Source organism: Eptatretus burgeri, chromosome 13, assembly GCF_056783735.1.
Source record: "Eptatretus burgeri isolate ZD-2024b chromosome 13, Ebu_testis_v1, whole genome shotgun sequence".
Taxonomy (NCBI): domain Eukaryota; kingdom Metazoa; phylum Chordata; class Myxini; order Myxiniformes; family Myxinidae; genus Eptatretus; species Eptatretus burgeri.
Genome location: NC_140973.1, coordinates 43,297,906 through 43,312,859, shown reverse-complemented (window position 1 = coordinate 43,312,859; position 14,954 = coordinate 43,297,906). Strand labels below are relative to the sequence as shown.

The 14,954-nt window shown below is 43.4% G+C and overlaps 1 protein-coding gene across 3 annotated transcripts in view; it reads left to right on the top strand.

The window, feature by feature from the left end:
* The window catches only part of PKHD1L1 (PKHD1 like 1), a 314,599-nt gene that overhangs the window by 252,435 nt on the left and 47,210 nt on the right, over positions 1-14,954 (top strand). For 2 of the 3 annotated variants that reach the window (XM_085852211.1, XM_085852212.1), the window contains exons 66-67: positions 6,951-7,062; positions 13,612-13,728. In XM_085852211.1, coding sequence (XP_085708337.1) covers positions 6,951-7,062; positions 13,612-13,728 — 229 coding nt within the window. Of the gene's footprint in view, positions 1-6,950; positions 7,063-13,611; positions 13,729-14,954 lie in introns of those variants that run through there. The other variant, XR_015050730.1, reaches the window with a different exon arrangement.

Sequence of the window (14,954 nt, the reverse complement as noted above, 5' to 3'; positions counted from 1 at the left end):
ACAAAGGAATTAAGTCTCCGTCTCAGATCCTTGGTCAGAGTCCAAGTCTCACACCCATAGAGCAAGACTGGAAGTACCAAGGACCTGAAGACTCGGACTTTCGTCCTACCGCACAGGTACCGGCAGCGCCACACCCCATGATCCAGTGAATCCATGACTCCCCAGGCCTGACCCAGACATCTATTGACCTCTGACTCGCAGCCAGCAGAGACATGAATATCACTGCCAAGGTAAGTGAATCTCTCCACGACCTCAACATCCTCACCACAAACAGACACAGACAGGACAGCAGCATCCAAGATGTCACCGAAAGCCTGGATCTTAGTTTTGACCCAAGAAACCCGTAATCCCAACGGCTCCGACTCCTCATTCAGCACCTCGAGGGCCCCCAAGAGGATGTCTAAAGTTTCCGCAAAGATGACTGCATCATCTGCAAAGTCAAGGTCCGAGATCTTGACATTCCCAAATGACGCACTGCAACTTGATCTCTCCGCCATCCTCCCTAAAATCCAGTCCATACAAGTGCTGAAAAGTGTGGGGGCAAGTACACATCCCTGACGAACTCCAGTAACAACTGGAAATAAGTCAGAGATGGTACCACCACACTTCACAGCACTCTCAGTACCAGAGTAGAGTTCAGACATCAGATCGATCAGTTTCGGTGGCACCCCACGAAGACCAAGAATCCTCCAGAGGACATCCCGATTCACTGAATCGAACGCTTTACAGAGATCAACATAGGCTGCAAGCAGCCCCTGCCGAAACTCTCGTCTGCGTTCAGTGAGGACACGAAGTGCAAGGATACGGTCAATCGTTGACCTCTTTGGTGTAAAGCCTGACTGCTCTGGACGCTGGTGCTCAAGCAGATGTTGGCGAACCCTATCGAGAATTATCCGAGCAAAGACCTTGCCCGGCACAGAGAGCAGCGTCACACCTCGGTAGTTGTTGCAGTCTTGGCGATCACCCTTCCCTTTCCAGAGAGGGACAACAAGGCCCCTCTTCCAGTCAGTTGGGATGATGCCTGTGTTCCAGGCAGAGCACAAAACTGCATGCAACGACACGAGTGCAGCATTTCCACCAGCCTTGAGAAGTTCGGCATGGATGCCACAGATCCCTGGAGCTTTGCCCCGTTTCAACTGGTTCACCGCAGCCCGTGTTTCCACAAGCGTAGGTGGACCACAGTTGATTCGAGGGTCAGCAACAGGGATTGTAACACCCTTGACGTCCAACTCGACAGTTGGGGGATCAGCCTGGTACAACCGCTCAAAGTAACCGGCCCAGCGGGCCTTCACTTGTGAGTTACTCATAAGTCGAAACACATCGAGGTAATGCTTAGCATACCCAAAAATTATTTCTAATCTATGAGTAACGTACCTCCAACGCATATTGACGTATGTAGACGTATTTGATTGACGTCTTCTGGACGACCACAGAACTTACTGAACGTGTTTCAAATTTACAGCTACCGTATAATGGCGGATTGGCAGCGTTTAAAAAAAAAAAAAAACAACAAAACTTCCGATATTTCGTCACGTGCCGTTACGTCACATCCGATTGCCTCTTCAGTTTGCTCATGTCTTATTCTTAGTTCCTCCTCTGTGAATATTTTCTGTTTGGGGATATTGTCACGTCGACGTCGAAACTTAAAAGCAAATGCCCGAACATATTTTAAAATTCGTGATAGACTCAAAAAAAACCAACAAAAAACAACAACAACAACAACTTCAGATATTTCGTCACGTGCCTTCACGGAGCCAAGGAGAAAAAAAGAAAATGTGCCTTGACGGAGAAAATAAGTGTCGGGTATGCTAAACATTACCTCGACGTGTTTCGACTTATGAGTAACATACAAGTAACGTGTGTCGACGTGTGTCAACGATCGCATATCGTGCCTTCAACTTATTCCCAGCGTAGCGGAATGTGTGAGCCATACGGCGAGTACGTCGTAAAATTTTCAGCATGCTTGAAATTTCACGACGTACGAGATGTACCACGAAATATGACCGTACTTCATCGTTTTTCAGTCTGCTCTTAACGTATACACAACTTACCCATAACGTATTCGACGTGTGCCAGGGTTTTAGACACATTTTTCATAGGTCGGCATACGCTGGCTAAATCGTCAAGGTGTGACTGCGTGGTTGACACTTCTAATTCTCAGGTGGTTATGATTTAAATCAGCGTGCGGCAGGTTTTTAACAGGCTATGCCACGAGTTCGTCGGCGATACGTGCAGCGCGCTATACCTAAGTTAAACTATTGTTGGGCATAGGTTGTGAACGCCGACAACAGGCTAAGCATTCGTCGGTATAAGTTATCGAAAAGACAACGAAACGTTCTGTGCCCGTTACTAATATGTTATGCATACAACCAACACGTTATGAATACGACCAAAACTTAAAAAAAAGATCAAAATTTCAGCGTACGCTAACGTTTTACATACATTTTTATACGTTGCCATTGCTGGCTAAATCATCAAGGTGTGACAGCGCCTTTAAGCTAAAAACAAATGCAGATAAAAAGTGAATAAGTTCAATTAACAGAGAAAATCAGACGATTCTCAGTTGTCAGTATTCAAACCCGATGCTTAATTCATCATAAATCACTTTAGCAGCAAATTATTTGTTTGGAAGGTTACACAATAAGTGTAATAGGATTCACCTGCATGTTTTTCCTCCTATTATTAGTGGTTTAACTTGAAAAATTGAGCTCCCACATTTGTCTAAAGAGTTTTAATGTGCAACTTTACTTGGTCAACCAACAAGTCAAACATGAAGGTGCTTTCCAGAAAATTCAGACATTAGGTGGATAGCACCATTCAGGAGAGGGTTATTTCTATGGACGACCATTCACAATGAAAGATGTAGGGATTGTTTCACATGATCACTTCTCGTGACCTTCCATCCCTCCCTTGTTTACGTACTTTTTGGAGTGACATCCCTACATCCTTTTGCATTAAAAATAAAAAAATTTTTGTGGCTTGTTTCATTCATATATATATATATATATATATATATATATATCTTCTTCTTATTCTTTCGGTTGCTCCCTTTCGGGGTCACCACAGCGGATTATCCGTATGATCCGCATAGTGATTTGGCACATGTTTTACGTCGGATGCCCTTCCTGACGCAACCCTGGTCGCCTCTTACGACACAGGGATATGGTACACCTATTTTAACCGGGGTATACACCGGCCCAGTACACTGGTACTCATTTCGCCGACCTCGGAAGGATGACAGGCTGAGTCAACCCCCTGGTGTATTAATTCAGTGGTCCAACGGGGCTTGAACTCAGGACCTTTTGGATCCCAAGCTGCTGCCCTAACCACTGCGCCAACACCAGGCTCTCATATATATATATATATATATATATATATATATATATATATATATATATATATATATATATATATATATATATATATATATATATATATATATATATATATATATATATATATATATATATGTATATATATATATATATATATATATATATATATATATATATATATATATATATATATATATATATATATATATATATGTATATATATATATATATATATATATATATATATATATATATATATATATATATATATATATATATATATATATATACACACACACACACACACACACACACACACACACACACACACACACACACACACACACACACACGTAACCGATACCCCTATCTGCTATCTTGTCTGCTTGTGCTGAGGATGTTGAGGTCACAGAGAGGTTCATTTACCTTGGCAGTGATATTTATGTCTCTGCTGGTTGTGAGCCAGAGGTCAATAGACATCTGGGTCAGGCCTGGGAAGTCATGGATTCACTGGATCATGGGGTGTGGCGCTGCCGGTACCTGTGCAGGAGGACAAAAGTCCGAGTCTTCAGGTCTTGGTGCTTCCAGTCTTGCTCTATGGATGTGAGACTTGGACTCTGACCAGGTATCTGAGATGGAGACTTAATTCCTTTGGTACCAGGTCTCTTCGGAGAATCCTTGGCTATTGCTGGTCGGACTTTGTGTCCAACGAGCGGTTGCTGAGAGAGACTCGGATGAGATTTGTTACCTGCATATTCCGTAAGCATCAGCTGCGGCTGTATGGACATGTGGCTAATTTTCCTGATTCTGATCCTGTTCACAAGATTCTCTCAGCGAGGGAGCCTCGTGAGTGGAGGAGGCCATTGGGCCGACCACATGCATCGTGGTTGCAGCAGGTTGATCGGCATCTCAAGGAGATGGGGATGGGCCAGGCATCTGCCTGTTGGATGGCCAGACGGAGGCCCCTGTCGTACTGATGGAAAGTTGACGCAGCAACGTGCTGCTCCGGCGCATGCTCCCATACCTGACCTTACCTGTTTATCCATCATTCTGAGCTTTTACATGCCTGCAAAGATTCCAAAATTAGTCGGTGGTGTTTGTTTGTTGCTTCTGTCATAACTTTGACCATAACGTATGCAGTGACGTGCTCTGACTGATTGTGAGGCATTTCTTAGCTTCGTAGCTCTGGTATGTTCATTTATCTTTAGTTTTAAATTTCTTCCCATTTCCTCGACATAATCTGTGCCACATTGACATATTATGCAATATACCAGATCCGATCTGTCTCCAAATGGTACATTATCTTTCAATTTTGTGATGGCATGACCAATGCTGTGGAGTGGTTTGTATGCTCACTGGGTTTTTGCACTGCACATCATTTTGCCAAACTTCTCTGATACCGGGTAATATGGTAAGATGCAAAACCCACATTTTGTCCTCTTCTTCATCTTTCTCTTCCTCATCCTCTTCCTCCTCCTTCTCCTCCTCTTTTTCCTCCTCCTCCTCCACAAGACATCGGCTGGTATCACCCTGCCTTTGGAGAGGAGAAGGAGCCCATCACCTCACAGCAAGCACAAATATATTGTTGCGAATTCGCGCCCGCCTGCGTGCGAACGGCCACGTAACTCGGATCGCGGCACGTCGCCCACCGGACCGACAATTCAGTCGTGACCCTCTCGGACCAACATCGGGAGCTAGTCATGGGTGGGGGTTTAACCTCGCCACGATCGTGCCAATTGCCCACCCGCGCAGGAAAGGGTCGCTCACCAAATTCGATCTACCTAAGTACCTGCGCGAATGGTCGACCGGGCGATCGCACCTCGCCGCAGGTCGACTCCGGACACGGGCCGCTTGGGCGGCCCGTTCCGTGCTATCGGAATAACCGAGCGGTGCCATCGCCGACCTGGACGGTTCAAATTAATTATCGGGCGTATTAAGCCCACTACGAACCCTTTACGTGAAGCAGGATGGAGGGTCAATAAAGAAAAGACGAAGCGAAACGGGAAAACAGTTCACACAATGCACATTTATTACGCGACACACGGAAAGCACACATATACAGCCAAACAGTCAAAATGCACCTATAGCAGTAAAACAAAAGAAACAATGACGCAGAGTTACTACTGAATACGTGTACACACGGCAACACTTATACAGTTCTACTTTACAGACGGCGCCAACACACATTTACTCAAAAGCAAAGGAAAGAAGCCACCCTCATAGACAAGGTGGCAGACGGGCCTGTAGGCCAATATGCGCGCGTGACCTGAAGGAGCGGCCAGGTCCGCGAGACCGGGGGAGGGGGGGTCCTACCCGCGTCCTCGTGACGCGTTGGCGGACGAGCCGCAGATGTGGCCGCGTGGCTGTACCCCGACTCCGTGCTCCTTGGCGGGTTTCGTTGGCACGACGTTTGGAGTGGGGTGGGAACGGGGCCCCCTTTTTGCTCTATCTCAGTGCGGGGGAAAGGGGGAATTGTTGATGCCCTGGGGGAGGAGAATGGCTGGCTGGCTTGGGTCCCGCGACGAGTGATCTCACACCGCGACCTCGTCGCCGACCGCCGTCCTCGCCTCGGACCCGAGCTCCTTTGCCATTCCCGCAACTCTCCTCAGCCGATTGCAGAACCCAACTCGATGCCACACCTATGACTTCGCCACCCGACTCCACTCTCTGCCACACCGATGACTCGACTCACTCTGCCCTGCCGACACACACTGTTACTGCCACACTCTGCCACGATTCGCCTTGCGCTCGCCGTTTTATAGGCCGGCAGGAGAAAACAATATGCAAATATCCGGATCAGGATGACCTCGGGGGCGGAGCCACGCTCGCCAATTGGACGGAGGAAAAGTGGGCGTAAACCTCCTCTGATCCTAGAATTTGCATATATCGATTTCACACAGACGCGCCTGGAGGCGGGGCCAAGCCGCTCCGCGCTTGCTAATTGGACGGATCAGAAGTGGGCGTGTAGCGTTCTTGATCCGAATTCTCCCTCGGAAAGGCCACTATTTGCGCTCGCGGCTCGGTGCGTACCGCTGAACGAGCCCAAGACAGCCCGACGCTCAGTGTTCACAGGTGGTGCGGGAATGGCCGTAGAAGGAGAAAGGTGAAGGTAGTAGAGGGTTTTCGGTGGTGGTTTGATGGTTATGGTGCCGTTTGGGAATGACGCTGATGCGATGTTTGCGGGATTGAGTTGTGAAGGTAAAGGTCATGGCTGTTGGCGTTGTTGTTGTTGTCTGAGGGTTGGAGCGTGGTTGTAGTTGGTGACGATGGCTGGCGTGGTGGTTAAGGTGGTTGTTGTGTGATGGCGGTTGAGATTTGGTTGGTTCAAAATAAATATAGAACAGAAAAATGGCTATCTCAAAGCGTCGCAGCCTGAATGAATCACATAAACCCCTCTAGACAACGGATTTGGGCTAACTACACATGTACTTAAGAGATATCTCACCTCCGGGCCCTTCATGGTGTAATGCGAATTTCCACAGCCGTAACAATATATAAATATATATATATATATATATATATATATATATATATATATATATATATATATATATATATATATATTTGTTGGTTTGGAGTGAGTGTATTGAGTAATATCTGTGTTCCCAACCCCAGGATTCTGTAATTGTTGGAAGCAGCCCTGGATTTAACTGCTCAGACCAGTTAACAAACACAGACCCAAACATCCGCATCACCAGAATACATCGCAGCCCTCGACCACCACAAGGTATGATTATTACTATTAAAATAGCAAAGACAAAGTGTATAATATGCATGTTGCTTTAGCACAACATTGTTTTCTTAGCGAAGTTTTATATTTTCTCGTTTCACATCACTGCATCAGTTTATATTTCGCAAAATGTAATATTCTGGATCTGTGGTCATGATAATTGCAGTTTCAAAGAGGATGATGTTCTTGTCTGTTATTTGCATGGACTTTGACAATTAAAATACCTTACTAGGCCATCAGCCATGGCTCAGGAAGTGCCTGAAAATCAAGTTTCGTTCCACTCATCTGGTGGGGGGAGGGGGCTGGGGGGGCGGGAGGGGTAGACAAAATCTTGATAATATGATAGTATATATCCAAATACATACATATCCAAAAGTTCTCCACCCAAATAGCTGCAGTTATTGTGTATTTTCATCTTGAAAATCGATGCATTCCCCGCGCTCTCTCATTTGAATTTTCTCCACTCAAATCACGTGTAGGCCACGTGATGCCTCGACAGCCAATAGATCGGCTGACATCGCATGCAAATTTCGTCAGACCGTCATGTGACCAGCTAAGTTGTCCAAGATGGCAGTTTCCTGCAGGGAGGAAATCAACGGCAGCTGATTGGCCATTTATCGGTAATTTTTGATGAACATGGCCAGTGAGGACGCTCCCCAGTGTATTATTCACCAGGACAATGTAGCGAACGAAGAAGTCAAACGTTTTACGTCTGTAAGATGGGATAAATGGAGAGAAAGTGTCAAAAAATGGCTCGTCTTAGACCAGCGTTTCTCAACCTTTGATGGCCCATGGCTCCCCTACCGAGTCGCTTAACATTCGTGGTCCCCTGCCCTTCAATAAAAGATGCAGATTTCGTTTTATGAAATTTATTTACTCAGTCTTAAAAGATAAATCAAAGTAAACATTTTTCTAAGCAACACCATCAATGAGACACTTGCTGTTGGGCGTATCTGACGAGGCCTCTTATGTCCGACTCCGTCTTGGACACAGCAAGGCGAATATCGTTCCCAACGTCAAGACGGTTTCTAGACTTCGTTTTAATGGTCGCAAGGTCAGAAAATCCAGATTCGCAAAGATATGTTGTGGCGAATTGAATGAGCATTACGGATGCCTTCTTGCTCAGTAGTGGATACGCATCCTGAACAGACAACCAGAAGGTGGAGTGGTCTTCTTTGTTGCTGAAGACCAGCTTCATTACTTTTGAAACCTTCAACTCTGCCAGCTCCTCTGCTTCGTCTTCAGTAGGTTCAATTTTGGCGTTAAACAGGTCTTTGTGCCACGGAACATCCAACGGTGCATCGTCGAAATACGATTTGAACTCAGAGGAGAGATTGTCGAGATGTCTAGTGAGGCAATCTTTGATGCCGATGGGAAGCTCAATCCTCTGCGTCTGCAGGTGCTCGTCCAAGAAAGGAAACGAGGCAGTGGACCCGGCCTTGATTCGTGCCTGCCAGACTTCCATTCTAGCATTCTAGCAGAGCAAGCTTGTCTTGAACGTCACTGACTGTCACATCACGGCCTTGTAAGGACTGGTTCATTTCCTTGAGTCGGTCGAATATATCGGCCAGGTAGGCGTGCATCATGACGAACTCTTCATTGTCGAAGTGGACATGAAGGTTGTTTTCGTTGTCTCGCAGGAAGATTTCCACCTCAACCCGGAGTTCATACAGCCGAGAGAGGCATTTCCCCCTCGATAGCCAACGGACTTTGGTGTGGAACAGAAGTCCAACATGTTCCGCTCTCATTTCGTTGGCCAGGAGTTGGAAGAGCCGATGATTTTTGGCCTTCACACGAATGAAGTTGATCACTTTGACCGCGACGTCCATGACTTCCAGCAAACGAGGCGGAAGAGTCTTTGAAGCAAGAGCGTATCGGTGTAGCGAACAGTGGGAGGACGTCACATGGGGCTATTCGTTCTTCACAAGCGTGACGAACCCTCCTCTGACGCCGACCATCGCTGGGGCACCATCAGTACAAATGTGCTTGAAATTCTGCCAACCGAGTCCATTAGCTTCAAAAAAAAGAGTCCACAATAGCTTTGATATCTGCCGCTGTCGTTGTGGTTGGTAGGGTATTGCAGAACAAGAACTCTTCCTTCATCTTTGCCTTTCTCTCGTAGCGAGCGAAGGCGATCAACTGGCTCTCCAGGGCGGTGTCGGTAGACTCGTCTAATTGAAGGCAAGCCTGGAGCGTGCTTTGTTTGATTTCGGAGCAAACTTGACGGCACACATCAGCGGCCATGTCGTCAATCCGTCGTCGGATCGTGTTATTAGAGAGCGAAACTTGCTGGATCTTCTTTTTTGCCTCTGGTCCGATCATCAATTCCACCATTTTCTCTGTACATGGCTTGATAAGGTCCTCAGGAATAGTGTGCGGCTTCTTGCACTTCGCAATTCGGTATGCCACTTCGTAGCTGGATTGAAGAGCAGGTTTTTCTTCTGGCCGGAATCCAAATTTGGGAAGTGTCGCTTCACGGTCATAAGGTGATCGTTAAAGAGCGTCGATATTATCTTCCTTCCTTCCGGGATGCATCTTGTCGCGATGGTTTGAAAGTTTGGAAGGACGTAGTGACGCATTTGACATCACGACCGAGCAGTGCAGACATTGCGCGCAGTCCACGCCATCTCGACTGACATTCGTGAATCCAAACTTAACATAGCTGTCATTCCATTTTCGAACCTTCAACATCTGAGAAAAAAATTGAAAAAAACAAAATTCTAACGTTTTTGTAAACATTGGTTTACTATGAATGCTCTGTGGGCTCCGCCTTCTCTTTTAAAATCGTGGTTAAACTCATCTACCCTTTTTACTTTGACACTATGACCGGAGACTCGTCACCTTAATTGTACATTACAAGCTTCTGCATTCTGAATCGCAATTTTTCGGTGTCCGCTCATGGCCCCCCGGTCGAAGGCCGATGGCCCCCTTGGGGGGCCACGGGTCCCCGGTTGAGAAACGCTGTCTTCGATGGTCACGAACGACGTTTAGCCGAGAGTGCCGGCGCCGGAGGACTAACTTCGATCATGGGCCTATTGTACCCGGAGTGCCGGTGCGGGAGGACTAACCATTGTGCAACGCCAGCGCATCGACCCATCGAATGAACGCCATTGACCCTGCCTCAGACAGCTTTATATATAGCCGGTCAGCCACTGCCGGACATTGCATACATACAGCCGGCGGAGCCATTTTTTGACACTTTCGCTCCATTTATCCCACCTTACAGGCGTAAAACGTTTGACTTGTTCGTTCACTACATTGTCCTGGTGAATAATACACGGGGGAGCGTCCTCACTGGCCATAGTCATCAAAAATCGAAAAATGCAGGTGTCAAATCACAATGGACAATGGGTTTAACTGTTGGACTGCAGATAATTATCACACCACTGTATATATATACATATATATAATTCGAGAAGTGTCTTTTGTGTGTTTATTTGTTTGTTTATTTATTACCTCCGCCACCTTATGTTTTCACCCCTGTCTGTCTGTTTGTTTGTCTGTCTGTGAGCACGTTATCGTAAAATCTTATGGACAGGTTGGGTGTATGACAAGGACAAATTGATTAGATTTTGGTGAAGATCTGGATCTGGATCCGGATACGAGAATATTTTTTCAGTGATTCTTTACTCTTGAGAGAAAGGGTAAAAAAACGATACATAGCACGATATCTCAAAACATTGTGGACGGAATCGTACAAAACTTGGTGGACGAATTATGTAGTTGACAAGAACAAGCAGATTTTATTTTGATACAAGTCTGGATGCAGATCTGATCTATCAGTGGGATACAACACATAAAATGTTCAGCCTGACGGAGCCGTTCTCAATTGTTTGAGTGGTTGTTGGTTTTATTTATATGTACCCATTAACTGCTGGGCAGAATGAGTGGAAAACTTGTGGTTTTATTCTGGTTGGTGGAGAGGGTCGGCTGGGGGGGAGGGGGACATCCTCCCACCCCGTAAATTCCTCCCAGTGTACATATATACATATAATAGCAATTACAAAACAACAACAATTATTATAAAAAAAACAATTGAAGTATTTAATTGAAAACTAATGATTTTTTAGGACTCTGGAAATTCAAAAATATTTCTCTGGAAATTTACAAAGCAACTCGAGTGTGGTTTAGGGTTAGGGTTAGAATACTAGCTGATGCCTCAAAAACCTTTATTTATTTATTTATTTATTTATTTCAAATGTATTGCACAAAATAGTTATGTAAATATTAAAATCCTTCCAACATTTAACATGTAATGACCCTACACATGTGAAGCAAAAAGGGGAGTTAAGCATTTTAGAGTACAGTGTTTCGTGTCTGTCCGTTTTTCGGTTTCTCCACAAACATCAGTTTATGATCGAGGAATAACTTAATTTAAATTGTATGTTGTATTTTTAACACAAATCAGAACATGAATCGAAAAATTAACCTGCTGTTTAACAGTACATTGCCTCTGAAATCATCCTGATCACACATGCGCAGATAGGACATCAGTAAGCTACTGTTTTTAAAGACGTCATAAAGGACACATACAACAGGCACTAATAATTAATGTAACATATTGGATATGGTGGTGTAATCAACACTGGGTAAAACGGCGGTAAACCTGGAATTAATTTATTTAAACGACTTTTACAATCTTTATTTTGTTTGAATTGAATTCTATACTTGTACACTGTAGAACATAAATCGCCTTATCACTTCCCAGAATCTACAGTTTTGCACTACTTGGACATGTTAAATCGGGTGTTGTATCAGGGTGGGATACAAGATTGCTTCAATCATGCTAAACTTCTGGATTTTTTCTTTGATGATCTTTAAAATCATTATTATATTAAAATTGAAGTACTTTATATACTTAAACACTGCATTGGGGAAACGCGTTCGATGAACTCTCTAGTTTGTTGTGCAGTAATCCCTTTAATATCATGGGTTCTGACCAATCGCAGGAAACCTATTGTGTTCTGATTTAGTTATCGTGGGACTTCATTTCGACCAATCGTGGTTTTTGAGTTGATACGAGTCATTGTTTGCATCTGCATGTATGATTGTCTCACATTACAAGTCTTTTGTTGTTTCCCGCACACTGTTAATAATGGCGTCCAAATGTAAGATTATGGAAAAAATTAATTGTGCAAAATATTATGATGTGTGAAAAAATGGACGGGAGAAATCATTGGTCATTTAGGAACATTTCCATGAGGCACCCAGAGCCAAAGACGCCAATTCAACTATGGCTATCCACAAGTTCCACACCAGCAAGAGTTGATTTGAGAACTTCACAAGAAGATTCGGCCCCATAATGCCAAATTAGTCAGGGAAGCAGCATCGGCAGATCATGATTCTGTGGAGAATTACCTGCCGCAGCTCGTGAAACTAATTGAGATGAAGGGATTTATGTGCAGGTCTTTAACGCCGATGTGACAGGATTATTCTGGAAGAGGATGCCATCTCATACCTTCTGTTCAAGCAGGAATGATCTGTTTCATGGTTTAAGGTGGCTAAGGGTCGTCTTACCCTCTCCTATGTGGCAATGCTGCAGGCGACATACTTTGTCGCTTTACGACTTTGTCATAAAGCCAACGCTGCTCTTCCAATCGCTGAATCCCATTCCCCGTTCCCCAATCCCCATTCTCCATTCCCCACTCCCCAAACGACCAACAGTATCATAATCATCATCCTGAGCTCAGTCCTTTTAAAAAAAATTAATAGGTGAAAGTCATGTTTTTGTTTATTTTATACACTATATATTTTATTTACGTGTTTATTTTAATGTTAACATGCTTTATATTTCTTTTACATGTTTATTTAAATTGCGATATGTTTATTTTTAGCTCCTTCCCACCTTCCTCTAGTTTCTCGAAGCCCAAGTACCTAACCCCCCTTTTCCTATATACCCTTGGTTTTAACTATTGTAGTGGGGCAACTTAGCATAACAATTGTGCATTTTGTGAGGAAAGCACCAAATTTGGCACACTCGTAGCCTATCATATTATGAACAGATTTGGATATTGGGCCATCTCAAAATTTTTGATAGCAGTGAAAAATGGCTGCCACAGCCATCAGAGGCTGAATTTGAGATGGCCCAATATCCAAATCTGTTCATAATATGTTATGTTATGTTAATATGTTAGGCTACTAGTGTGCTAAATTTGGTGCTTTCCTCACAAAATGCACAATTGTTATGCAAAATTTAGCTAAGTTGCCCCACTATTGTGGTATTTGCCAGGAATGTAACCCCCCATGATATTTAAAGGTTTACTGTATACCTTTTAAGTATGGCAGGGAATTGTCAGGTAGGAGAGAGTTGTCCTGGGAAAGGGGGGATTGTATTTGAGGGACTTTGAAAAATCAGAATGCAAATTACCACTGTTAAAATTTGCTCACTCAAGTTACATCACAAGTTGAGCTTTCAACACATGAACTGCAGTGTGCTTTAAAGAGAAAGTCCAACTCTCACCTTCTCAGGGTGAATTCGGATGCTCACTTTAAATGGTGCTCAGAAAGTGGTGCCTCTGACATTATATTTGCAATGGTGTTTCACAGGTGGTAGAAGTGGGATCTGCTGGCCTACCTTCTCATCTGCACACAATGGAGCACCTGCAAAGCCTCATGCTGGACTCATGAGCTACAATGCCATCAGTGGTGTCATGTATGTATCTGGTAAGGAATCTTCAAGTGAAGACCTCCTTGGAGAGTTCAACAAAAGCACTCAATTAAGATGGTTGGCTCATCCTTCTTGAGCAAAACCAAGAAATACATTATGAGAGCAAATTTTTTTTTTCATCAATGGATTCTTTGTTTTCAAACTTCAAATCTGTTGAGTTTTTTTTCCCATCTCCTTTTGGATGTATTAAAATACTTTTTCGGCCAAAATATAAAATTTGACAAACAAATTGAAAATCATGCAGTGATAAAATGTCTGACAGAGGAAGGCATACACTGCAGGAAATGTATACTGATATGGTGGTCGAAAATTTGACTGGGGATGTCATTCCTTCAGCAACTGTCAAGGTGAGCTATTGAGATGATAGCAGATGAATAATGGGTGAAAGATTACCCCCAAAGTGATTGCAATACAATGATCACCTCTTAAGTACAGGCCGACTCCCCATAAGTGATGAAAATTTTCTCAATGTGCAAAATATGATTTTGAGTTACGAGAAGCTCGTGACTTGCGACATTTGTGACACGTCAAACATTTTCTGGGTTATTTTTCTCATTTCCGATTTGAAGCAAATTAATGGTGTGATCTGAACTCCATAATCGAAGTTCTGTCACTCGGATTAATTGTCTCCATCTGTTGTTACTCTTCATGAATTTATTGTAGAATGTTAGTGTCCATTACTCTCCCGATATGTAACATATATCTTTGTGTTCCCACTCCCACTTCTGTGTTTTTATTATTAATTTATGAAACAGGGAGTGTAATGGGTTAACATATGTATATATATATATATATATATATATATATATATATATATATATATATATATATATATACATACATACATACGAGGGAGCAGCAGCTGCTGCTCCCTTGTAAGTAAACCAACATTCCTTGATTTATTTAAACTTGAACAAATGTATGTGTGATGACAGTTTGTATAGTAATGGTTGATAGAACTTTTGGATGTGAACTGCCTGTGTGATGATCACTGGTAATTATATATATATATATATATATATATATATATATATATATATATATATATATATATATATATATATATATATATATACATACATACATACATACTGTACATACATACACACATAATGTACATACATACACATACATACTGTACAAACATACATGCTGTACATACATACTGTACATACATACATTTATACATACTGTACATACATACAGACTGCACATACATAAT